The sequence below is a fragment of the Bos taurus genome, chromosome 5 (assembly GCF_002263795.3).
Source record: "Bos taurus isolate L1 Dominette 01449 registration number 42190680 breed Hereford chromosome 5, ARS-UCD2.0, whole genome shotgun sequence".
Lineage (NCBI taxonomy): Eukaryota > Metazoa > Chordata > Mammalia > Artiodactyla > Bovidae > Bos > Bos taurus.
This window is the reverse complement of record NC_037332.1, coordinates 25,543,032-25,569,711: the sequence shown is the minus strand read 5'-3', so window position 1 is coordinate 25,569,711 and position 26,680 is coordinate 25,543,032. Positions and strand designations below refer to the sequence as shown.

Here is a 26,680-nt window from a genome sequence, read left to right as displayed (position 1 = left end):
AAGTGGTGGTGGGGAATGGCAGATATGGAAAAGCAATTCAATGTGAATTTTCTCCTTTGCGTTTGAAGTCAGCATTAACGTGTACTGTTCTAGGATGAGTTTTTTGAGAAGATGAAAGGGATCCAGGAGTGATGGGCCTGACAGATCCTCCCCAGCTACTAGCAGGCAGGGCCAGACCTGTAATGAGGCTCATTTTGCTTTCTTAATTTTACCCAGCATGGACAAGCTACACCTGAACTTGACGGAGTTGGCACTGACAATGAATCATGTACAGAGCTTCTCTGTGTTTGAACACACCATCTTCCCTTCTGAGTATCTCAGCAGCCACCTGGAGGCCAGATTCAACAGGTATCACTCTTTCCTTGTCTTCTCTTTGCTTAGTATGGTAGTGCTCAAAGTTGGGTTGCATTAGCTCCATCTTGGTGGTCATTCTGAAGCAGCTAATCCGGCATAGGTCCTAGGCATCTCTATTTAAAACAAATAAATGAAGAGAACCCCAAACCTTTATAGGTTATTTTGATAGACAACCAGAAATGGTTTAGTAGAGTGAATGGGGCCTCTGCAGTCAGCAGAGCTGTGTTGATGCTCTTCACTAAGACGCCAGAGCAGGTTATCTATCTTTTGAGCCTCAATTTCCTACCCTATAAAGTAAAGATAATGATATTTACCTTGTTATGAGAATTACCTGTAATTGAGAATCGGTAGAGCGTTAAAGATAATCTTGAGTGACATATATAGGCCTCAACGAAATAAGTTCCCTTCCCCCAACTTTGCCTCTCATTCTGTTGCCCCCGAAATTTGCAGGAACATTCCTTGTATTGAAATTGGGCACTATAGTCAGCAAATTAGGGAATGAGGGGAAGAAGTTTTTATGAGTAATCTGCTAGTCTTCTGTGTTTCTTTTTACAATATGTATACTAGTATATTCACCCATTCATTCAGCAAGTATTTATTGAACATCTACTGTCTGTTGGCAGCGTTCCCTAAGCTGTTGATACAGCAGTATACAAAAGGAATAAAGATTCCTGGCCACGTGAAGTTTCCTTCTAATGGGAGAGACAAAATGAGAACATCGGATATAGAGTATTAGATTAGAAAATGATAAGCGCTAGAAAGGCAGGAGAAGGAGATAGGAAGGGTATAGCGGTGGCGGCGGTGGTAGAATTTTACGTAGGGTGGCCAGGGAAGGCCTGCTTGAGAAAGTGACATTTGAACGAACTCCCTGAAGGAATTGAGAAAGCTAAGTGGGTGACTGTCTGCGCAAAGAACATTCTAGGCAGAGGAAGCAGCAAGTGTGAAGGGTCTGAGGTGGGAGCGTGCCTGGTATATTCAGTGAGCATGGTGGAGGCCAGTATGAGCGAGCAGGGGGGAAACTGGTAGGACGCGAGGTCAGAGAGGCTGGAGGAGGGGCAGACAGACGGCTCAGCTGCCTCTATGCCACCCTCAGGACTCTGGCTTTGATTCTGAGTGAGACAGGGAGGCTCGGCAGGCTTTGAGCAGGGGCAAGGATAGAAGTAGGGAGAATAGTCAGGAGTCCGTACCTGGATTGTAGGAGATGCAGGCTTGTTTTTTCAATTAGGTTTTTGCCTTGGTGACAGTAAAATTTGTTTTCATACCTTACACTTTAGCTACATGGAAGTAAGTGCCTCAGGCACATATAAAATGTCAAGATGACAATTTGATAATCACCCACGTGCGAACCTTCAGAAACTGGCAGTGGTTTCTAGGCCCTGGAGCAGCATAGGTGTGATATTTTAGGTTTTTTTTTTTTTGATATTTTAGTTTTTCCTGAACATCTCTAATTCTTTCTTCATTGACACTCTTGCTCCTAAAGCCCCGAAGTTGGCCTAAAGGTTTGGCCTCAATGAGAACTCTAAAATAGATTAGGCTTGCATCTGTCCTTTCCATAGTATTTTCCCTCAAATGGTTTTCCTTCTCCTTTTCATCCGGGAAGCAGGTGCTCCTCTTCCCCTCCTCCGCCCCATAAACATTTTTCCAAAAATGCAAAACAAACAAAACTCCCAAACACCTGTGGCTTTAGGGAGGACCTGATGGACTCATTCATATTAATGTGCTGATGACTGACAAAAGCAAGTGTTGACAAGGTCTGATGTTCCTTTTTCTCCTACTGTTTACATTTTTTATTATCGTTGTTTTTATAGTTGTTTATTTATTTAATTTTTGGTCTCCATTGCCACGCGTGGGCTTTCTCTAGTTGGAGCAGGCGGGGGCTACTCTTTGTTCCGGTGTGAAGGCTTCTCTAGTTGCGGGGCACGGGCTCCAGGCATGCGGTCTTCAGTCGTTACGGCTAAAGAGTGAGAGCTCATTAGTTGTGGGACACAGGCTCTGTCGCTCTGCGGCATGTGGGATCTTCCCGGACCAGGGATTGAATTGGTGTTCCTTGCATTGCAAGGCAGGTTCTTAAACACAGGATCACCCTGTTTACATTTTAACAGGGAAGAAAGTCTGAAGGACGAGGACTGAGTCCAACTATGAATTCTCAGGTTCCCGGGGAAGGTATTTTGGAAGGGTCTGGGAGTCCAAGAGGGAGGCGGTGTTGCTGATGTGCCCCTGAAATAATACAGTGCTGACAGTTCTTCCTTCTCTAAGGTTGGCTGGAGCTGTGTGCCAGCCAGGCGCACTCTCTCCACCTGGCATCCCATGGCCACTCAGCATTGCACTGCACATCTAAGGATTTCTGGGTGTGGTTTTCCATTTCTGACAGTGACTGGAACTAATTCTTTCCAAAGAGAAAAGACAAACACTGGCCCTGAGAATACAGGAGGTTATGAGACAGCTCATACAGTTAGATGGATGGCATTTGGGACCCTAGATCTTTTACCACCTGATCTAAATTTCCCTAGAGGAGCCAGAAGAACATGGTGACTGAGAATCAAATGTTAGTGGAGTCAAGTCCTGGCTCCGTCACTTGAACTTCTCTGTGTCTCGGTTTCTTCACCGTAAAATGGGGATGATAAGTGTACCTACCTTTTTGGGTTGCTATGAGGTTTGCATGAGATAATGTGTGTAGTGAAATCGTAGTGCAGCACCTAGAACACAGTATACGTGTGATAACTATGTTTGACATTATGGCTGTGATTATGGTTTTTGTCACCCAGAGCCATTGTGTGGCTGGCTGGCTACAATGCTACAACCCAGGAGATTGCCAGGCCTTCTGAGCTGTTGGCAGGAGTCAAAGCCTACATCAGTTTCATACAGTCACTGGCCCAGTTTTTGGGTGCAGATGTGTCCAGAATCATCCGCAACGCCCTCCTGCAGCAGACTCAGCCACTGGACTCGAGTGGGGAGCAGACTATCACCACTCTCTACACAAACTGGTCAGTGTTGCTTATCCTTGCTCTCTGCCTTACTCTTTTTGTTAGCACTTTTTCCTTTAAGGGCAGGACCTCGGGACCAGGCATTTCAGCTCCTAGGGTCACAGACCCCCAAACAGAGGCTTGTTTCTGCCCGAGGACTAGAGCTATAAGCTGGGGCAAACTCAGATGTCCTCTTTCCACCATGAGGGTTCTTTCCAAGCTTCCATGTGACACCCACTGACCCCCCTTTTCCTCTTCATCTGCAGTTCCTGACCTTTCTTTTCTGGATTCTTAACTGTTTTCATTTCAAATGATCTTTCTTCCTCTTTCTGAAGTTCTCTTATTTCTCTTTTCATCCAGCTTCTCCGTCTGAAGACCATTCTGTCTCATACCTTCTCTCCAGAGCACTGTCTCCTCATCTTCCAATGTGACCATATTACGTTTAGTAGAGTGTTTTTCATAGGGAAAGGGGCCTCCTCCCCCAAACTGGAGGGGGCAGGCATCAGCAAACCTCCTTTGAGGTTTTAAGGATGTAAAGGAGCTGGAGTCCTACCTCCCTAAGCCACTGGGTGGCGCTCTTAATCCAATATCAGCTTAGTATGAGTCAGGCTGCAAAGAACCCCCTGAGAAGGCGGGTAAGCCTGAGATGGGGTTTGCAATACATACATCAAGCTGGGCCTGGCAGGTAAGGGAAATGGGTCTTGTGGGCTGGGTGGGAACTTTGAGTAGTAAGGGCATGCCCTTCTAAAGGGGCAGCCACCACTTAGTACCATCTGATTGCTGCCTCACTAAATTATTATTTTTAATATAAAATCTCCGTTTAAAAAATTTGACAGCGAATTCAAATTAAAAGGGAAAAAAACACACGTTGAGTGCTGGTTTTGACCTACCCGGGTTAGCTTGTGACTTCTGTAAGACCTAGCCCTAGAGCTAGTGCCTGGGTGAGTGACAGGGGTTACCCAGCCTTCTGCTGTCATTGGCTGGAAGCCTTCTTAGCTTGCCCAGAGGTCAGGAGGGGATATTTGGAGACTGGATGACAAGTGTTCACTGGGCTTCTCTCTGCTCAGGAGGTTTGACTTGAGACTCACTTCCAGGCTCCTAGGCTCTTAGTCTCTCATTGAGGAGGTTGAGGCTAAGTATATTTAGGAGGAGCCCAATTAGTAGGAATTTTTGTCTTGTCAGCTTAGGTTTGTCTTACCCGACAGAGAAGGGCCAAGAGTGCGGGGTGTGCAGTAGCTGGAAAAGGTGCTGGGGCATGTCCACCATTACCTTTGACAGCACAGCCCGTGTCCAGCAGGTGAGAGGCAAAGCGGAGTCACGTCACTGCCGGTTGTTTCTGAACCAGCAGCCTGGGATGTTTATTAGAGCGCTGTGCTGTCTCCTCTTCCCCGCCCCAGTCTCTCCCCCAACCCCAGCCTTTCGTGGAGTTCCTCTTCCTGAGCCCAGTGGTGGTGGTAGGAGGGAGGGAGTGAACACTCATCTTCTGTGCTCTCTTGGCCAACCCTGCAGGTACCTAGAAAGTCTGCTTAGACAGGCGAGCAGCGGGACCATCATCCTCTCGCCAGCCATGCAGGCCTTCATCAGCCTCCCCAGAGAGGGGGAGCAGAACTTCAGCGCAGAGGAGTTCTCTGACGTCTCTGGTGAGCTCAGAGTCTGGTCTCCTGTCAAGGAGCCGAGCTTTCTCCTGGGTACAATATCCCAACTGACGGACCCCATCTTTGTTCTCCTGCCTTCCCAGAGCCTCATTCTATACTCTTCTAGATCTCTGCTAGACTCTACCTTAGGGACGATAGGAGAGATTTCAAGTGAGACCCAGAATTGGGAAGTGGCTTGGGGGTTGATGGTGGAGAGAGAGGATGAAGGGAGTTAAGAGCTAGGCAGGGGCACTCAAAGGGTAGTAAATGGTTATTTTCCATTTCCACAAAGAGTAGAGAGTAGGACATATGATGAAGGATAAAGGATAAATGTAAGGACGTTCTGATGTTTGGAATTATTAAATAGTGATCTCATGTTGTGGCATCTTCTTCCTGAGGGATACATTTTAGGTAACTGATATTTAATAATGATGATGACATAACCGATGACGTTTAGTGTGGGCTAGGTTCTGAATGTTCACATTTATTAACTCCTTCACTCCTCACAAGAGCCTTGAGGTTGTTATTACCCCCATTTTACAAATGAGGACACTGAGACACCAGAGGTGACGGAGCTTAAGTTTGCACTTTCATAAATGGTAGAACTGGAATTTCATCTCAAGGCAGTCAAATTCCAGAACCCAGGTGCTTAATCACTTTGTCGTGCTGCTTCCCAGTGCACAAAAGTGCTTTAGTGTCTCAAGGCAGGCAGATGAGTGTGTCATGAATGAATTGGGAAGTTATTCTCTTTTTAAAGAGGGCTTGAAGCCGTGCAGATCCTTTTTAATAGATTTGTTTGACTGACTGATTCATGAACTATCCAGCTGCTTCCTCCTTCCTCTCATGGACCCCGCATGGGATCTGAGACAGGTAGATGCTTCGGTGATGCTGCCCTCTCCATTCTTCCCCTTCCTTGGAGGGGGTGTTATGGAGGGCAGAGCATGCAGCTCTATTCTCCAGCTCTGCCTTCTTCCTGCCCTCACACTGACTCCATCAGTGAGCTGACCCTACTCCCTACCTGCTGGAGGCTTCAGATGTCCCCTTCTCATCAACTCCTCCCACAAGCTGTAGGCAGCATCTAAAATCAGCTTTAGGTCTTGCTGACAACTGACGAGCAGCAGGAGGCAATGTTGATTTCCCCTTCTGCCACCCCCACCCCAATTTCCCAGGGTTACCATGGTGATGGGGCAATGCTGCTGCAAAAATAGCTAGATGGATAGAGAAGGAGGCCCTAGGGTTACTAGCCTAGAGAGGACTAGAGTAAGGTGGATCCAAACTGGTGGATCAGAGTGTCTTTTCTCCAGAAAGGGTAGTTCAGCCCCTCTGCCTCTCTGTCAGCATTTAGCATTATTTAAGGTGACCAGTTAGGAAATCCTTTCCTAGTTCTCAGCTCAGTTGTTCCTATTATAAATAGGTGACTCTAAAAATGTCTAGTATTTTATTCCACATGAGACTCCATGTCCGCTGCTGTGGCCAGCTCCACTGCTTTTGTCAGTGGTAGAGGTGGAGATCAACTGGTCCTGCCTTGAAACCCTTGAGTATGGGGGCCTCAACTTCCCTTTCCCTCTGAACTCTTATTAACTAGGTTAAACTCACCTTTCCTCTCCTCGTCTCTTGTTACTTCTGGTCTTTATGGTTTTCTCTGCTGGGATAGTCCATAGCAAGAGATCAAAGCTGGAGCTCTTTCCTGTCTGAGTTTGTCCCTCAGGTTTGCAACATGGGATTTCCCCAGCCAGGCTTTATTTAATCCACAAAGTGTCAGAAGCAGGCTGGTTAGGGAGGGATAAGGTAATGGAGCAGACTGGAGGAAGGAAGGGTTTAGAGGGAAAACAGTTGGGATAATGGGGATGTGTGTTGATTATGCTCTCCTAGCAACTCTGTGTGGAGAAGGCAATGGCACCCCACTCCAGTACTCTTGCTTGGAAAATCCCATGGACGGAGGACCCTGGTGGGCTGCAGTCCATGGGGTCACTAGGAGTCGGACACGACTGAGCGACTTCACTTTCACTTTTCACTTTCATGCATTGGAGAAGGAAATGGCAACCCACTCCAGTGTTCTTGCCTGGAGAATCCCAGGGACGGGGGAGCCTGGTGGGCTGCCGTCTATGGGGTCGCACAGAGTTGGATACGACTGAAGTGATTTAGCAACAGCAGCAGCAGTAGCAACTCTGTGAGGTATTCAGGGTGGATTTTAATTTCTTCATTCTGCAGAGAAGGGAGCTGAGGCCCAGAGATGGTCTTACATCTTATAAAGCTAGTGCAGCTAGTACAGCAAGAGGAAAGCCCAGGTACCAGGTAAAGGGACTTGGCAAAGTCCAGATTCCTGTAAGAATGAAAAGTAAATAGGTATCACTTGTGGTACATCTTGGTGTGAGTGCCAGTGGGTAGAAGGTTAACTGTCCTACAGGCAGGCCAGACCTGTCACATGAATGCAGGATTTCAGGCCACATTTGCTCCCTACTTCCCTTCCTTGCCATTTCCTTTCCTTGCTGAAAAACATTAGACATGTTCAGACTATCCTATAGCTATTGTGCAAATGCACCAGTGCCCTCTGGGTCCTACCTGGGGCCTCTGCAACTCTATTCCAGAGATGCGGGCCTTGGCTGAACTCTTGGGCCCGTACGGCATGAAGTTCCTGAGTGAAAACCTGATGTGGCATGTGACTTCGCAAATTGTGGAGCTGAAGGTACTGTGGATGCAAGGCCCCGGGAAGAAGGTCCAGCCTCGGGGGAAGCGGGGTAGGCCTAGGAGACTGGGGAGAGATGTACCATGGGTCTCGTCTTTTCTTGCTTAATGTCTCTGTTCTGACTGCAGAAGCTGGTGGTAGAAAACATGGATGTACTTGTTCAGATCAGATCCAACTTCAACAAGGCGGACTTGATGGCTTCTCTGCTGCCCCAGCTGACAGGTGAGCACATCCCCTAAAGGGAGAAGGAACTGTGGAAAAGCACTGTGGACCACAAGGGGTTGTTGGAGCTATGAGGCCTCGGCTGGGTCTGAAGAAGCAAAACCGTCGCCATTTTCCCACATTCTCTTCTCTCATGCTCTTCTTTCTCCTCAGGGGCTGATAATGTGCTGAAGCGCATGACCATCATTGGAGTTATCCTCAGTTTCAGGGCCATGGCCCAAGAGGGACTTCGAGAGGTGAGTGGGGGCTGGGGGGGCTGCCACAGGATAAACAGAATAAAGCGCTGGGTGGGGCTTGTGTGAGAAGTTGTGGAGAGGGTTGTTGGCAAGCGTTGTGGAGAAAGGAGCTTAATCCGGTAGAAGTCCTGGAAGATCTCTGAGGACAGATGAACTGGAGAAATCTGGACGTGTGACAAGGGAAGTAACACAGAAAGTTGGCTAAGTTCTAAGCTGAGGCCCTGTTTTGCTTTTTTTGTTTCCACCTATGTTTGAAGTGCTGGCCTCTGTCCTTGGACTCATTTGTCTTATTTCCTCCAGGTTTTCTCCTCCCACTGCCCGTTTCTCATGGGTCCCATCGAATGCCTGAAGGAGTTTGTCACGCCAGACACAGATATCAAGGTATCGGGGAATGCAAAGTGGAATCCAACCAGGAGATTTCTGTTGTTGACAAAGGATAGAGCTAGGATCTTGGAAGGGAGGAGAGGGTTCTGAAGAATACCACAGGAAGAAGAGCCAGGTTTTCAATAGAAAAATATCTGGGGAGGTTTTGTGGAGGGAGGAATTTTGGTCAGAGAAGAGAGTTCAGAGTAGGGGAGCCCTGGGGAGATCCTTTGGGGGCTGGGGAACGTTACTGGAGGGAGAGCAGTAAGGGCAAGGATCACAGTATCTCTAGGTTTTCTCCTAAGATGTGCAAATTAGATTCTGAACGATGTGCAGACAAGTCCCCTCTTTAGTCAGGAGCCTGGGAACTTTCTGTAAAAGTTGGTTCTTCCATTCCCACCCACCCTGCCTGTCCTCAGATTGTCCTTTCCTTTTCTGGCCTGGTCTTCCTCCCAGCTCTGAAAAGGTCTGGTTTGTGTGCGCGTCATTTCCTGTAGGCATGGGGAAAGGGGGAGGGGCCTCTGTCAGCGCCCAACCTAAACATCCGTTTCCCCTCGCCCTCCTCACGCTAGCTTGCCTTTTGAATCACCTGGAGCAAACAAGTATGTTTCGCAGGAAATACAGCTGCACAGCGCACAGGGCAGGGCACTTCTCTTATAACTGACTCCATTAATGGAGGGAGGTCTATGAGAGGAAGAAATTGGTTAACAGGAAGATGTTGTTCAGTCGCTCAGTCGTGTCTGACTCTTTGCGACCCCACGGGAAGTAGATGCTAAGAGAAAAAACCATTTCCCTTACCTTGAGGTCAGAAGAATCGTGAAAATTTCCCCTCTCTCTGCCTGAAATCAGATGAGGGCCAAGTGGTCACGGGCCATGAGGGGTGATTTTTCACTGGATGGCTGCTCCAGGCCCTGGCTTGGATTTCACTGTGGGCCCCGGGTTTCTGGCAGCTGTTGATGTTGGGGCGGAATGCTCTGGTCTGTCAGGAGTGTGTCTAGCTGGTATCTTCCTGGCAGCTTTGAGCTTTAGGCTCTGCCTGCCTATGAGAATAAACAGGTGTGTGGAGATGGGGCTGGCCTTGTCCATCAGAGATTCTGTTACTACCTCCGAGGGGCAAGAAGATGAGGAGAAGAGAAGAAGGTTAAAAGGTGAAGACGTTTCCTTCAACCATCACCTTCTTCTTCCAGAATACCACAGATTATGGACCAAATCCCCCATCTCCTAGGTCACGGTTGCCACTTGCAGGGTTATGTAGTTAGTAGGGAATTTAAACAGGGCAGAGGAGAATGCTGAGGTTTACCTTCTGTGTCTAGCATGGTAGGTGGTGTGTGTTTACTGTTATATCTGTGGGGTTCTTTGCATAAGATACTGTACTTATGCAAAGTACTTATGTATGTACTTAGTTATCTGCTATTGAAACAGTTATCTTTGTCCTCTCAGAACATTTTGAAGTCTTTTTCTCTTAACCGCAAAAGTCCAAGTACTTTTGTGGGTGTGGGTGTTTGGAGCTACATCTTGGGAACCTGATTCTAAGTACAATGAGGAATTCAGGAGTCAATCAATAAACATTAACTGAATGCCTTCTACGTGCTTAGCATTGCGTTCAAACCTAGAGAGGATGAAAGCAATGCAGAGCTCCTGGCTTTGAGGGAAAGGAAGCAGAGTGAAAGGGACAAGGTTTATTAGTCTCTCAGTGATGCTGGGAGTCATTAGAGTAATAAAGTGAAAGTTGCTTAGTCGTGTCTGACTCTTTGTGACCCCATGGACTATACAGTTCATGGAATTCTCCAGGCCAGAATAATGGAGTGGGTAGCCTTTTCATTCTCCAGGGGATCTTCCCAACCCAGGGATCAAACCCAAGTCTTCCGCATTGCAGTCGAATTCTTCACCAGCCGAACCACCAGGGAAGCCCAATTAGGGGTAGATGCCTTATATGTAAAAAGTGAAAGTGGAAGTCAGTCAAGTCAGACTCTTTGTGACCTAATGGACTGTAGCCTGCCAGGCTCCTCTGTCCATGGAATTCTCCAGGCAAGAATACTGGAGTGGGTATAGCCTATCCCTCCTCCAGGGGATCTTCCTGACCCAGGAATTGAACCCAGGTCTCCTGCATTGCAGGCAGATTCTTTACCAGCTGAGCTACTAGAGAAGTCCTTTTACATATGTGATCTAATTTAATCTTCACAGCAACTCTGTAAGGTGAGTATTTTTATTCCAGTTTTACAGATGAGAAAATGGAGGCTCCAAGAGGTTAAGTAACTTTTAGCCAAGGTCACACAATCAGTAAGTGATGGTACTAGGATTTGAACCCAGATCCTCTCACTACAGGACTTTCTCTCCCCTCTCTATGCCATGAGGTTAAAAACATATTGTAATCTCGTTGGTGAGATACACCATAATGTCTTGCCTCCAATCTGAGAAGATAACTGATGATACCAGGTGCTGCCTGTGACCAGTGGCGAGTAAGTGGTGCCAAGTTAAGGAGGGAAAGATGAGCATGAGCTGCAGTCAACAGGGAGGGCTCTACAGAGAATGTGAGATTCAAGGTAGGCCTCAAGGGTGGGTGTCAGTTGGATATAAGCAGAGGAGAAGTAAATGGGAAAAACTTGTCTTTTTCCCTTCCTATGTAGGGAAAAACCCACTTCTCCCCTACTGTGTGATTCTCTGCTGAGAGTCTCCTTTACTCTCACACAGAACACATCACTTCTGACACTTCCGGTCACCAAGTGTTTGGAGGATGTCCCCACACCAATTCCCTGTGACACCAGCTGGATGTCCTGCAGCTTAACTCAGTTCTGACACTATCAACCTGGAGTTGGTGTCAGATCACACATGTTTAGGGCTCACTTCCACAAGTCTGCACCTACCCCCGCCCCCTCTTCAGAAGCCAGTTGCAAACCTGTACTTCTGACAAACTGGCTATATGTCAGAGGTTCCAATATCTATGTCCTTGCTGCTGCTGCTGCTGCTAAGTTGCTTCAGTCGTGTCCGACTCTGTGTGACTCCATAGATGGCAGCCCACCAGGCTTCCCTGTCCCTGGGATTCTCCAGGCAAGAACACTGGAGTAGGTTGCCATTTCCTTCTCCAATGCATGAAAGTGAAAAGTGAAAGTGAAGTTGCTCAGTTGTGTCCAACCCTCAGCGACCCCATGGACTGCAGCCTTCCAGGCTCCTCCATCCATAGGATTTTCCAGGCAAGAGTACTGGAGTGGGGTGCCATTGCCTTCTCCATCTACCTCCTTAGGTTCCATTAATTTGCTAGAGTTGTTCACAGAACTCAGGGAAACACACTGACCAGTTTATTAAAGGATGTGATAAAGGATATAGAAGAACAGCCATATGGATTTCCCAGTGGCTCAGAGGTAAAGAGTCTGCCTGCAATACAGGAGACCTGGGTTTGATTCCTGGGTTGGGAAGATCCCCTGGAGAAGGGAATGACCACCCACTCCACTATTCTTGCCTGGAGAATTCCATGGACTGAGGAGATATGGTGGGCTACAGTGCATAGTATCCCAAAGAGTCAGACACGACTGAGCGCCTAACACTCACTCCTACTTTCAGACCAGCCATATGGAAAGATACACAGGGTGAGACCTGTGACGGTCCTGATGACATAAGCTTCTGACTTTCTGCATTTGGGCTGAACACCCTCCTGGTCCGTGGATGTGTTCCCTATCTGGAGGCTCTCTAAACCCTATACTGTTGGGATTTTATGGAGGCTTCCTCACATAGGCATGATTAACTCCATTACTAGGCCCTCTCCTCTCTCTGTAGAAGTGGGTGTGTGTGTTGGGGGCGCAGGGTGGAGCTGAAAATTTCCAGCTTCTAATCAAGCCTTGGTCTCTAGGTGACCAGCCTCTATCTAGGAGCTGGCCAGGAGCCCAACCAGAGTTGCTGCATAGGAACAAAAAATGCTGTTTTTATTACTTAGGGAATTATAAGGGTTTTAGGAGCCTGTGTCAGGAACCAGGGGCAGGGACCAATATATTTCCTATGGTCTCTCAAGAAGAAAGGACACTCCAGAAGAGGGACGCACAGGAACCGGAGTATGAAAAGAAGAAAGTAAGTTGTAGTTTAGAAATGGTGAATATATCACTCTGGCTGCATTGCCTGTAGGAAGTGTTTGAGGAAATAAAGTTGGAAAAGTAAATTTGTGCTGTGGAGAATCTGAAGGCCAGGCCAAAGCCTTGGGCTTTTTTTTTTTTTTTCCCCTGCAGGTTAGGGAGACTTATGAAAGGAATACCTAGAAAAGATGATAGTACACCAAAAGTTTAAAATCTGTGATCCAGGGATCTTGGCCACCTGTAGCTTCTGCCAAGTACTTCTCTCCAGGGAGTACTCTCCAGAATGTTGTTTTCTTCTCCACCAGGTGACCCTGAGCATCTTTGAGCTGGCATCTGCTGCGGGGGTGGACTGTGACATTGATCCAGCCCTGGTGGCTGCTATTGCCAATCTGAAAACTGGTACCATTGGGGAACGGGGTGACGGAGGGCTTGGGCCGTATTTTGGGGTGGGAAAATGTCAATGTCAAAGAAGTCTTTATTTGGGATTATGAATTCAGAGGGTAGAAACTGGGAGCTAAGGAAGGACTTAAAGCACAGTCCCTAATCCCCAGAAAATACTTCCACAGGCAATTTCGATTTCTAGTCAGGTTCCAACCAGTTGATCTGTCAATCAGCTAAAAAGTATTAAGTGAGTCTGGTGCTCAGCAAGTGCTCCAAGGAACTTACAGTCTTGTTGGGGAAATAAGATTAATGCAGATGAAACAGTGAGGGAAACAGACATGATTTCATGCCTAGTTATATAGTATATAGTGTCCCAGTTCCCCAGAATGATCTTACTCTCCCTCCCCTCTAATCACCTTGACACCATTCACTTCTTCCCCTGGTCTCACACTTGTCTCTTATATTTCCATTACACATTTCCTCTGATTAGCACGTTCATACTTGCACACACTCTGAATAGGATGGAACCAGGGGGTTGGTATGAAGCCTTTTCGAATTGCCAGACTGGCTTTCCCTCTTCTCTCTCGGCTTTGATGAAAGTCTTTGCTCTCCCTCCCGCCTCTCCACTCCATCAGGCAGCTGACAGAGTGCCCTCAGCCTGCATGTCAGCTGAGCCCTTTGCCAAAAGCTCTGCTCAGTCACCAGTGGAAGCCTCCAGGACTCAGGCCTCTCACTAGCAGCAGTAATGACTTGCCTATAATGCTCTACAAAGTCTTTTCACAGATATTTTCTCATGGGACCCTCCTAGGAATTCTGTGAAGTAGGACCCCATGGAAGAAAGCTCCTGTTTAATGACCTTACTCTCTTTTCCTTTTCCCAGATTTGTCATCCCCTGAGGAAGAATATAAGGTGGCCTGCCTGCTCTTGATCTTTCTGGCCGTTTCCCTCCCGCTGCTTGCCATGGATGCTGCCTCCTTCTACAGCATTGAGAAGGATGGTAAGTAAGGAGTAGGTTTAGGTTAGTGTCCTGGGGGCGGGAGATGAGACCGAGACATCTATCTGGAAAATACAGACTTCGGACTCAGATGCAAAGTTCTGTTTCAGAAAGCTCTTGAGAATAAACAATCTGTAAAATTAAATTCAGGTGAAATTTCATCAGACTGTCTATCTTTCTCCTAATCCTCGAATGGCTCCTACTCCTTTGGTGTCACATAGGGCTGGCCCAGACTGAAAAAATGGCAAGTTACCAGCTGGGGTCACCTGGCATGGTTCAATTTCCTTTCCTTTCTCTCCCCCTCTGTCAATAATAATCTAGGTTACAGCAACAATATTCACTGCTTGACCAAAGCCATCATCCAGGTATCTGCTGCCCTCTTCACAGTCTACAACAAGAACATTGAAACTCACCTCAAGGAATTTCTCGTGGTGAGTGGGTCTAGGTTACAAGGAATGGACGGACGATTGTGAAGTCTGGGGGCAAGTGGTTTGACTTAAATCCATAGACAGTTATTATTGAGCAGGCCTCAGAGTCTAACCTCCCATCTTGCTCGTTAAGTGGTGAGAGACGGCTTTGTGAAAGGCAGGGGTTTCTTCTAAACTCCCTAACAGCTGGTATTTCAACTTCTACCCGATATTTGGAAGGAGTACTGGACTAAGAGTTAGCAAATCTGAGTTTAGTTTTGGATCTGCCACTGAGAAGTTGCGTGGTCTCTGAAAAGCCAAACTTTTGAGGCCACAGTTTTCCCATTTATTAAATAGAGATATTAAACCAAATCCATGATTTGGTCCTTGGTGTCCATTACAATATCCTGAGGAGTTTGTTAAAATACAGACTCGAGACACTGAGTTTTATCATCTATGAGGCCCCTTTCACCTCTAATACTGATAAAAAGTCAAACTTTTTTCAAATTCTCAGACTTCATTGTGAATCAGAATCACATGGAGAATTTCTGATTCAGTAGATTAATGGTGGGGCTGGAAAATCTTGCATTTCTAGCAAGTTCCTGGGTAATGTTGGTGCTGCCCATCCTGGGATCTTATTTTGAGAGCCCCCTGGTCTAGGTTTCTAGGGACTGGAACTTACAGTCAGGAAGCTGATTTTACTATAGGTTATGTTCAATTTGTTTGAAAGAAGTTGTTAAAAAAATTTTTAGCCGAAGTTTGACTCCCTGCAACTCTCACTATTGATCTAAGCTTTGCCTCTGGAAAAACACAGAATAAGTAATCTCTTTCCACTGTTCAGAGAGGTCCCAGAGCTTTCCATTCTAAATCCTCTGTGGAGGAATCTCTTTCATACTCTTTGATATGTAGTCCAGTGCCCGCTGACTGCTTGAGCATTCTCAGCAATAGGGAGCTTATTCTTTTTTTTTAAAAAGTTAATTTATTTTTAATTGGAGGATAATTACTTTACAATATTGTGTTGGCTTCTGCCATACATCAACATGATTTAGCCATAGACGTACATATGTCCCCTCCCTCTTGAACCTCCTTCTCACCTTCCCATTCCATCCTACTCCTCTAGGTTTTAACAGAGCACCAGTTTGAAGGGAGCTTATTCTTTTGCAAAGCATGGTTCTGATTTAAAAACTAGAGCCTCATCTGTCTCCTTTTAGGAGGAAACAGTAGATCATATTCTCTAGGGAGTCACACCCTGGTCCCAAGAAGTACATGTCAGGGACTTGGAAGCTTAGTGAGAGGGTCTCTCTTTAAACTGGGACAGCAGACCAGACAGAATGGGCTCCGAGCATCTGAGATATAAAGAGGATTCACACCAGATCTCTAAGATGGGGTGAGAAGGGAGTCACCCCCACCCCCAGAAGAAGGTAGAGCCTCTTCTACCCTCTCGTTTGCTAAATACAGGTAATCTGGGTCTGGGATGCAATTAGTCACATTTCTTTCTTTCTCTTTGATCTACTGGGGACCTGAAGGTGAATGGAGAGGACAGCCATTCGGGAGTTGACAGAAGGAGAATACCAAAAGCACTGTCTGAGTCAGCGGCCCAGCTCTGTCTCTAGTCGGGTGGGGAGTCAGCTGTAAACAGTCTGATGACAGTGGTGTCTGGAGGCCGCCTCAGAAAAGAGATTAATCTCCTGGCATACAGTATTACCTGCCTCTGTTGCAGTTTCTTTCTTGGCCTCTTTCTACCTCTCCTCCAGCATCCCTGGCAACCGGCTGTTGCCTGCACTGGCTAGTTTGGAGGCAGAGTGTGTCTCTGAAGCCTGGGGGAGTCACCGCTTTTCCACCCCAAGCCTCCCAGCACTTCTTAACTCACCTCCTTGATCTTCTCATGACTTCCTGTAGCCTGAGGCTGTCCTACTCTGACCTTCATAAAAATCTGCTTCCTTACAAATCTTTCCCTTACAGGTGGCTTCTGTCAGCCTCCTGCAGCTGGGCCAAGAGACTGACAAGCTTAAAACCAGAAACCGGGAGTCCATTTCTCTGCTCATGCGCTTGGTATGTATCTGCTCTAAGGTGGTCGTAGAGGAAGGGCCAGAGGGAGGATCCTCTATAGGGTCCTTGGCTCCCTACAGTGGTTATCACCCAAAAACATTAACCAAGAATTTAATTCTGCCTGAAGGGGTCCAATCCTCACATTCTGGTTAACATTCTAGATTTGTCCTGTCATCCCAAGGTAGAGTCTTTGAGGATTTCTCTGCAGGACAGTGTCTTCCTGGCCCCTAGCTGACTGGGCCCCTTTCCCTGCAGTGCTCTTGAGTGTGATAAGATGGAACAGCTCACCCCTACCATGGGGATGAGCTCATGGATGGGGATGTCCCTCATCTATAACTACCTGTCCAATGCATCTTTGATTTTACTTGGCCACTTCCTACTGCTGTATTTCTTGTCCTTAAGAGAACCATGAAGAAGGTTCAACTTGGGGAGTTCCACTGGGGGAGGAGGAGGGGAGCCCAGAAGAGGGAAGGGATTTTTAGCTGAAAAGCTGTAAGGCAGGGAACCTGGTGGGACACGAATCAGGCAGCTCCTACTATCTCTTCTGTTTCCCAAGCTCTGGCCTTTCCCCTTCTTTGGTAGAAAGTTCTGGGAACTCTGACTCAGTTAACTTTTAAAAAATCTTTTACTCTTGATCCTGTTTCCCTCTTCAACGTGCTTACTCACTCTTGTTCTAAAGTTTGATTCCCCAGGTTAGCTCTGCACTTAAAGGTGGGCAGGAGGGGCTCCTGCTCTGGACCCTGGGTTTATGTGACCCTTCCTCTGGCCTGTGGGAGAGGACAGGCCCACCTTGAGCCTGTGCCCCTCCTCAGAGCCCCCGCTAAAGACTTCTCGGGCCTCAGAATTCTTTCCTGAGCAGCTCCAGCCCACATGTAGAGCTTGTACTGCATGCGAGTCCATCCTACTGAGGCAGACTGTGCTCTAGAGCCCATAGAATGTGTGGCTGGAGTTTAGATGTGCAGACAGGAAGATTATGTGTGTCTACAAACCCCCCAAACTGGGGTGGGAGGAGAAGGGGTGCCAGGCTGGAGGCTGATTCCCTCCCTTCTCCCTTCTCTGGTACAGAACTCTGAGGGGTCTAACAATTCTTAATTCAAACCTGTCTTCCATGAAATTGTAAAGGTACACTCAGCCCTCCATATCCACAGGTTCTCAGCTATGGATTCAACCAACCATGGATTGAAACTATTTTAAAAAAACATTCCAGAAAGGTCCATAAAGCAAAACTTCAAATTGCCCACAACAGCAACTATTTACATAGCCTTTACATGGTATTTATAACTGTTTACATAACGTTTATGTTGTATTAGGTGTTATAAGTAATCTAGAGATGATTTAAAGAATATGGGAGGATATCATAGGTATATGCAGGTACTATGCTTTTTTATAAAAATTACTTGGGCATCTACAGATTCTGGTATCTCCCCTGAATTGGTTCCACAGGTGGTCTGGGAACCAATTCCCTGCCAGTACCCCATGATATTGAGGGATGAATACACGTTGCAAGAAAGAATATAATATTTTATCATGTGGTGTATGGGCTTCCATTTGCACGCTCGGCCAGGCCCACGAGAATTAGGGGTGAGCGTGCCTGGGACCCACTCTGGGTCTCCTTCTTTGAATACACAGACCCTGAGTGCTGTGTCTCAGTTTCTCTAGCTCGAAAAGGCCTAGGTTGGGCTGATGAAGGGTCATGATGAGGCAGAGAAGAGAATGTGGACATGAGGCTGTGGGGGTGTGGTGAGGAGGTGAGAGGGCAGGGGAGGCTGAGGAGGGCCGAAGGAGGGCGACAGAGCACAGTCTCAGAGCAGCATGACCTCTGCGTGCGTGCGTGCGTGTGTGTGTGTGTGTGTGTGCGCGCGGCGCGCTAAGTCACTTCAGTCGTGTCTGACCCTTTGCCACCCCGTGGACTATAGCCTGCCAGGCTCCTCTGTCTATGGAATTCTCCAGGCAAGAATACTGGAGTGGGTTGCCATGCCTTCCTCCAGAGTATCCTCCCTACCCAGGGATCGAACCCAAGTCTCCTGTGGCTCCTGTGTGGCAGGCAGATTCTTTACTGCTGAGCCACCTGGGAAACCCAACATACCTGGGGCAAGTTAATTAACCTTTCTGAGACTCTGATTCTTTAGCCTTAAAAGCATGCAGTTATCCTTATGATGCGCTTCCCTGATAGCTCAGGGATTCTTGGTTAAGAATACGCCTGCAATGCAGGAGACCCTGGTTCGATTCCTGGGTCAGGAAGATCTGCTGGAGAAGGAATAGGCTACCCACTCCAGCATTCTTGGGCTTCCCTTGTGATTCAGCTGGTAAAAAAGTCTGCCTGCAACGTGGGAGACCTGGGTTCGATCCCTGGGTTGGGAAGATCCCCTGGAGAAGGGAAAGGCTATCCACTCCAGTATTCTGGCCTGGAGAATTCCGTGGACTGTATAGTCCATGGGGTCGCCAAGAGTTGGACAGGACTGAGTGACTTTCACTTTCACATCCTTATGCTAGAGGGGTGAGGGTTCATGAGACAGTTTATATAATAGTGCCTGGTACATAATAGATGCTAAACAAATGCTCCCTCTCTCTGCTGCTCAGTTTAGTTCCTGGATGATTTAGGCACGCCTGTTCCATGTCCTTGGACAGTTCCCACCTCTGTGGGGTTGGAGGGGATTCTGTACAGCTGCTCAGCCCTGCCTCCTCCCTCTGCTTTGCGTTTCCCCCCACCCCCCCAAGTGTGGCAAGGTGTCTGCCCCTTGTGGCGTCACTGGCCTGCAGAGTGGCTGGAACAGCCCTAGGACCCGGCACTTTTTTTTATAGGAGGGAAGAGACAGAGGGACTAGCTGCTGCAAAGCAATTTAAATGCAAATGTTTCCACAGAGAAATTGGAAATGACTGAAGGGAAGGAGCTGTATTCTGCGTAAAGAGGCTACTCATGTAGCCCCAAATCCTGTTCAGGCACTTCTCTCCCTGGGGTCTGTCTTGGCTGTCAAGCCTGGGCAGTGCCCACCCCCACTATTGGCAGACTTCCTGGTGTGGGTTTCACGGGGCAAGGAATGACTCTCATAGACTCATGGAATCCTAAGTGTCAGAAACAGATCAGACGCTGGTGGTCAGTCCAGTCCTCACCATTCCTAGGCGAGGACACTGAGGAGAGGGAGGCAAAGATAACATCCACGGTCTCCCCGAAATACATGGGCAGATTTGGGACTAGAACCCGTTTCTTGGCTTTCACTCCCGAGCTGTTTCCACTGCCATGAATTTCCTCCAGTTGGGAGCCCTGTGATTTTCTGTGCTTAACAGAGCAGAGAATAGAAGTCTTGGACCAGTGGATCCTTCTTGAAGCCATCACTCATTTCCCCGTACCCGAGGGTCATATCCTGGGAAAGAGATCTTATCTCTTTACTGGCTTAAGGTTTTGAAAATCTTGCTTACCAAGAAATCCTTTCTGCCATCCAACCTGAGATCAGAGCTGCAGTTTTACGGGTGGATTTTCTCTCCTTCAGCCTGTGATGTCTGCTCTTCTGAGGCTGTCGTGTGTACTGAGTGTGCATGGTTTGAGTATTGCAGTACCTTACAAATTTTAAAAATTGAAAAGGGCTTCAGAGAGAGAAAAACATTAGAATAGAGATGGTAGATCTCTTTCCTGAGTGAATTTTCAGGACTTGAAACCCCAGACATATTTGGGGTGGCCCATCTGTGTGAAATGCCAGAGGATATGGGATACTTCTCTCCAGAGTGTTTTTTAGTCCCACAACCTCTTGGATGAGGAGAGTGTGGAAGGAAAGACACCCCGTTCCTTCTTCAGGGAAGGAAACCCTCTGGCCCAAGGCTAGGCTGTACGGCTCTGCGGTAATATCCCCCTGCCCCCTGCCCTCCGTCTTACCCAGGCGTCTTGATCTGTCTTTCTGCTTGGCTGTGGGGGCTGCAGGGATTTCCACAGCACACAGGCCTTCTAATTAAACTAATTAATCATGCCTGCTCCTTTATACAGCATCCGTACTGCTCCCCAAGCACTGTACTAAGGGAGGGAGGAGCCTAAACCATGTGGGTTCCGGGCCCCTCTTGCTTGGCCTGCAGTGGTAATTGTTTTTTTCTCCGCAGAGCTTTGTCATTAGCACGTTTATGCATTCTTACCTGCATCTGTGCTGCCCACTCACATCTCATTTAGCATCCAGAATGAGAGAGAAGAGAGTTTTTCTGCCCTAGAGAAGTGATTCTTTCCTGCCTTCTGCTTCTGAGCCCTGCATATAACCCCGAGGAGGGGCCCAGGGGTCGTTATAATGGAGCTGAAGGGAACATTGCTTTCTGAGAGTGAATCAAGTGGCAGTGCCTTGGTACCCCGTTTACTTGTAACTCTGAGGGCCTCAGAGGGCCCAGGGAACCCAATGAGGAGGAACGGCGTGTCACAGTGGATGCCCTACTGGGGATCCTCATCTCTCTTGGCCCTTTCTTTTCCAGGTGGTGGAGGAGTCCTCTTTCCTGACCCTGGACATGCTGGAGTCCTGTTTCCCATACGTGCTGCTTCGAAATGCCTATCGGGAGGTCTCCCGGGCCTTCCACCTGAACCGAGTGTCGGCCAGTACCCACTGAAAGGTCTTTGGACCTACCTAAACCCATGCTGCACTGGAAGCTGTGGCTATTTTCTCAGAGGGTGGGAATGAGGTGAGGTCACCAGGGAGAGGATCAGCCAGACTGGTGAAGAGGGAGATGGAGAAACAGCCCAGGGCTGAGAAATCATAGAGAACTGGGGCCAACTGGGGCAGGGGGTGGAGGGCTTTTTTCATGGAAAGAGTTATGGTGTTGGGGCCAGGTGTATGAATTTTTACAATGAAAAAAAAAAAAAAAGTGACCCTCAAGTATGTTTTCTATCTCCTGGGGACTAGAGCTTGAGCTCTGACTGGCATGGGTCTCTCCGACCTTCATCACTATTCTAGGATAATGTTGGCGGGCAGAGATGATCAATCATCATATTAAACCATAATGAGCTTATAACCCTCCCACTGGAGCTGCTATTGTCTCCTGCACATTCATTAGGACGATTATCTCTCTTCCTTTTCCAAATGTGTTCAGCAAGCATTCAGCCCGCTCCTACTGCACTGCCAAGTAGTAGCAGAGGAACCCTTTTTTCCTTTGTGGGGGCTCTTTTAGGAGTCGTAGGTCTGTTTGTCTGCCTCCAGCTCTCCAGCTTGCAGGGGCAATGAGGAAGTGCTGTTGGGATCCCGATTTTCACTGCCCCAACTCTCCCCCCTCAACCTCACCTGCCCTACTGTAAGTTCTCACATCTCTAACTCGAACCCCTCCTTCTTTCCCTTGACATCGCCACAAACCAGAGCAGAGGGTCAGTCCGGAGTAATTCTAGGACAACCAATTGGACCAGTGTCACGCGAGTTTCCGTCACATACCATTTGGGGGTATTCTCCCTCCTAACTGGAGGGACTAACTTAACCCAAATCCCCTTGTCATCCTGGGTACAGCTGTTGCTCCAGGCAGGGATTTCTCTTCTGGATCTTAAATTTCACAGACCTCATTAGGTTACAGGGCCCTGAGAGTGGGTATACTTGAGGGAGTACAAGCTGTTTCAACCTAGCCCTTTCCTGCACTAATTAGAATTTCAAGTGTCACAAAGCCCCAGGCATTTAAGATAGCATTAAGCGAGGTTTAGTTAACTCCCTGGCAGGAAACACTGGCCCCCCCCACCCATCACTTCTGTGCCAGGGAGGACTGGAGCAACAGATCATATATATCACAGGTCTGGAGTGGTTGGAATGGGCAAATATAAGTAACCAATTGATTAATTAGGGTCATGTCTATACTTCCAGGATAAAAGGGAAGCAATTTTTGGTTTTCAGCAAATCCATCCGGAGTTCATTAAAGCTATTTGTTAGCTGTTTTTAGATGTGTGTGTGTTTGATCATTATTTCTTGAGACCCAGGCTTAGTCAATACTTATTAAACTTGGCACCCATAATTAATACACAAGTTTTTCTTAGCAACGATTATCTACTCTTTAGGATAGAAGCTTCGGAGGGTCCTGCTCCATGCATCAGCTAATTGTCCTTCCTCACTATGGAAAGAATGTTAGGTTCTAAGGAGTGATGGGGGTCAGACCTCCTGAGACTGAGGGAAGTGTTGATGAAGAAGAGAAAGCTCAGAAGTATCTGAGCAGCTCCCCTTGCACTCACTCATATCTCTGCTGGGATCCTCTGTTTGAGGAGCCAAGAGATCCTTTTTCCATATGCATGAGGAATGCTTAAGAGGAACGTCCCAGAGGACAGCAAGACAAGTTGCTGCAGGGGAATAGAGAGTAGACATATAATACCTTTTTTTTAAATTACAGTTTTTATTGAGAAATAATATTGGGTGATCCTGTGTGCCTTTACGTTTTCCTCAAAGGTAGCATCTTGCAAAACTATCCTATGCCACTGTAAAAACTCCTATGCCAGGAGTTTTTTTTCATGTTTATATATATATACATATATTTTTATGACAAGTTGCCAACAGCACTTTATCAACCCCAATCTCCAAATCTCCTTGTCCCTATTGCCAGGATATTGGCATTGGCATAATTCATTGATCTTATTTAGATTTCTCCAGTTTTATTTATACTCATTTCACTGTGTGTATTTAGTTCTGTACAGCTTTATCATGTGTAGGTTCAGGCATCTGCCACCATGGTCAGGATATAGGATGGTTTTATCACTACAGGGCCTTCCTCATATTGTTCCGTTATGTCCCTCCCACAATCCCCTTTCCCTTCCCTAGCCCTTGGCAACGCAAATCTGTTCTCCTTTTATAAAATTTTGTCATGTGATATAATGTCTTTTTATAAACATATCATCACACACACACACACACACACTTCTCTATCACATATACTTTTTCAAAGTGCTCTCACAACCTTAAGACAATTCTGCAGGATAGCCAGGGAAGGCTTTCCTATTTCAGGCCAGAAAGCAGATTCAGAGATGTTAAATGACTTAAGGTCACATGCATATCAGTACATTCGGAACTGGGACTCAAAGATGACATTCAGTCCTGGACCTTTGCTACCTGCCCCGACTGCCTCTTTATCTGGGAAGAGTTAGTTGTTAGAATCCAGAGACCCTAGATGGAGAAAAATAGAAGAGGGTGAGGACATGTGGCCTTGACCGCCTTTACAAAAGGTGACTGTCTAGAGGTGAAGGATGGCTGAGTTAACAGGACCCATCAGCATTTAATGGCACCCCACTCCAGTACTCTTGCCTGGAAAATCTCATGGGTGGAGGAGCCTGGTGGGCTGCAGTCCATGGAGTTGCTAAGAGTCGGACACAGCTGAGCGACTTCACTTTCACTTTTCACTTTCATGCATTGGAGAAGGAAGTGGCAACCCACTCCAGTACTCTTGCCTGGAGAATCCCAGGGATGGGGGAGCCTGGTGGGCTGCCGTCTCTGGGGTTACACAGAGTCGGACACGACTGAAGTGACTTAGCAGCAGCAGCAGCAGCATTTTAGGCAGTTTCCTTCCTCAGCCAGGAGGGTCTCTGACCTCTAACAATCTGGGACACAGTCCATGATGAATCGCTTTCTATGCTCAGATCCCCAGCTCACTTTAGGCCTAAAAGGAACTGCGGAATGAATATCAAGAAGAAATTCTGACCCCTATTGTTTTGTCTTGCAGGCAGAGAGTAGGTTCTAGCCTCAGCATTTTCATTAGTGCAGTGTTTTCATTAAAAACTCCATTAACTTGTTTGCGGCAATGAGACAGAATTAGCCCTCCCACCAGACCTGGGGGTAAGATGCCTGCAGGGGAGCCCCTGTTCCTCTGGGCAGTAGAGACAGTGTTTCCCTCACCACGCTGTTCTGTCGGCTGAGTGGGTGAGGGTAGCCTTCATGTGCAGGGGGTAGGGGTGGGGGGACATCCCTGGGCCTGGCCAAGGGGGCCTCACCCTTTGGCACTTGGCCTGGGAGGAAAAGAACACCCGTGGTTTAAGCATGGACACCCAGAGGGGAAGGAGGTCCCCGCTAGGGACAAGAGTTCTGGAACTTTAGATCCTCTTGCCTAGATCAATTCTCTTCCAACAAAGTTCGACTTTGAGAAGAAGCTGGCACATGGTTGAAGTCACTCACGTGGTTGGGGGAAGAGTGTTCTTCCAGTCCTCCGCCCCACAGGGCCTCCTGCTCCTCCTAAGTACCTGTCATCAAAGGAGACGAAGATGAGTCTCCCCTCAGCCCCCACACCTCAGTTGTCAAGTCCTCTCCCTCCCACCTGAATAGGAAAAAGGAGCAGCAGGCCAGGGTGCAGGTTGAGGAAGTCAGAAGTTAACTTGAGCTGAGTTTGCAGCTCTGGAGAGATTGAGGAGCAGGCTTTTCTCTTGTCACTTTGGAGGGAGAGGATTGTGAGGCCGCCCCTTTAAATAGCATTCCTGTAGGAGGCAGATCACATCCAGCCTTCACCCGCTGCCAAAGCATCGGTTTTTTTTTTTTTGGTCTCTATCAAACTCAGAGATTGTCGGAAGGGGTTGTGGGGTTAGGGGAGTGAGGAGGAAGGGTCTCCAAGAGGCAGGGGCAGTTTGGAAGCTGAAGAGAGAGGGATGAGGTTGGGAGAAGCCTGGGAAAGCTGGGGGTGGGGAACAAGGGGAAAGACAGGGAGAGAAGAATGGTGGTCTTTTGAGACAATGAATGGAGCAGACATATCCTGTTCTTATCTCTCTAGGGGTAGAGTAAGGCAGAAATGAGATTGGATTAAAACAAGACGGATGAGATTGAGAAGAAAAGCCAGGACTGGTGATTAAAGAAAGCAACACAGAATGGAAAAGGGTTAGGAGACTTGGCCCTGGCTTTGTTACTCTCTGTGTGTAGGTGATCAGTCTCTTAATTTCCGTGGGACCACATAATTTTTCTAGGCTTAGTTTTCCCACTTAAAGAAAATTATTTATTTTATTTTTGCGCTGGGTCTTCGTTGCTATGCGTGGACCCTTCTCTAGTTGCCGCAAGCCAGGGCTACCCTCTGGGTGTGGTGCACCGGCCTCTCATAGTGGTGGCTTCTCTCGTTGTGGAGCACAGACTCCAGGCGCGTGGGCTTCAGCAGTCATGGCACACGGACTTAGTTGTCAGGAGGCATGTGGAATCTTCCCGCACCAGGGATCAGACCTATATCCCCTTCATTGCCAGGTGGATTCTTAACCACTTGACCACCAGGGAAGTTCCTTCCCATTTGTTAAATAAATGGGATTAGACTAGATGAATAGTGTGTGTGTGAGTGTGTGTGTGTGTGTGTGTGTGTGTGTGTGTGTGAATTTTCCTTTTCTTAAAATAGGTTAGAAGTTGGGGGCCTGGGAAGGCAGAGGTGAAATATGTCACCGTGTTGACAAGAAACAGTGAGGGAAAAAAAGAAGAAACATTGAGAGATCCCTCTCTTAATGGAAGCCTCTTTCCCACCTCTTCTGGTTGAAACATCTGCCCAATTTGGGAAGTTCCTTAGCTTTAACCCTAATTTCCTAATTAGAGCTCTTTAGCTCTAATTTTATTTCACAATTCTTTTTCAGCCCATTCTTTCTCAGTTGATAAGAAAGAAGGTGATTGCCCTCCAATTTTGAGGGCCGAATTGTGAAGGAATCTGGTTCACATCTCAGAGGCATGCATGTTTTGGTTAGGACAGTTTCTCTGGCCAGGACAGAAAATGGTGTGTGCTAAAGTTATATGGACAGGGCAGCTGAAGTCCAGTGTTCTCTCTGATTTTGTCTCCATCTCTGGCTTGCTGTCACCTTCAGCCCCTGTACTTCCAGGAAGCTGATTCTGCTGATACTTCTCTGTCCTGTCAGATCTGAAGGCCTGACCTAACTTAACTGCCTAAAAGGCAATCCTTCTATGTTGAGAATCTTTACCCTGTCACGTCACTTCTGTGCTTTTCTCTTCCATTGCTTGGGAAGGAGGGAGCTGCCACTTGATATTTAGAATGGAGTCCATACTTTCTCCTCATCACTCATCCTTCCAGCCTCCAGAGTTCTTGAAATTAAAGCTCACATTCTCTAATTAGTTAGTGGATCATGGATTAGTTAGTGAATACACATCCACTTTCTGTTCACAAAAGATTTCTGCCAATGCCAAAGTAGGTGGCCATTAAGGAGGAGGCTTTAAAGGAATCCTAATTTCCTGCCAGAGTCCTAGGTAGGACTCACTTTGATGGAAGAGACTTTGCCCTGCTACAAGTCTTTAGTTCAGATTCCAGAGCATTTATTCTACAGATGTTTTAAGCAGCTAAACTGTTTTGTGTTGGGCCTTTAGCCATTGGATTTCTTTCAGAGAAGACAGAGTAAGAGGAAAGGCTGCCTACTGCAGGGGTTGAGATAAGACAGGAATGATCTCCT

General features: G+C 47.4%; 1 protein-coding gene across 1 annotated transcript in view; it reads left to right on the top strand.

The window, feature by feature from the left end:
- The window catches only part of NCKAP1L (NCK associated protein 1 like), a 45,298-nt gene extending 23,072 nt beyond the window's left edge, over window positions 1–22,226 (top strand). Inside the window, exons 20-31 of the mRNA NM_001143876.2 lie at window positions 217–348; window positions 3,120–3,338; window positions 4,827–4,957; window positions 7,540–7,637; window positions 7,766–7,859; window positions 8,013–8,095; window positions 8,396–8,476; window positions 12,825–12,918; window positions 13,781–13,897; window positions 14,216–14,325; window positions 16,264–16,353; window positions 20,794–22,226. Of these exons, the coding sequence (NP_001137348.2) occupies window positions 217–348; window positions 3,120–3,338; window positions 4,827–4,957; window positions 7,540–7,637; window positions 7,766–7,859; window positions 8,013–8,095; window positions 8,396–8,476; window positions 12,825–12,918; window positions 13,781–13,897; window positions 14,216–14,325; window positions 16,264–16,353; window positions 20,794–20,925 (1,381 nt within the window). The 3' untranslated portion in view covers window positions 20,926–22,226. The remainder of the gene's footprint in view (window positions 1–216; window positions 349–3,119; window positions 3,339–4,826; window positions 4,958–7,539; window positions 7,638–7,765; window positions 7,860–8,012; window positions 8,096–8,395; window positions 8,477–12,824; window positions 12,919–13,780; window positions 13,898–14,215; window positions 14,326–16,263; window positions 16,354–20,793) is intronic.
- The last annotated feature ends 4,454 nt before the right edge of the window (window positions 22,227–26,680 follow it).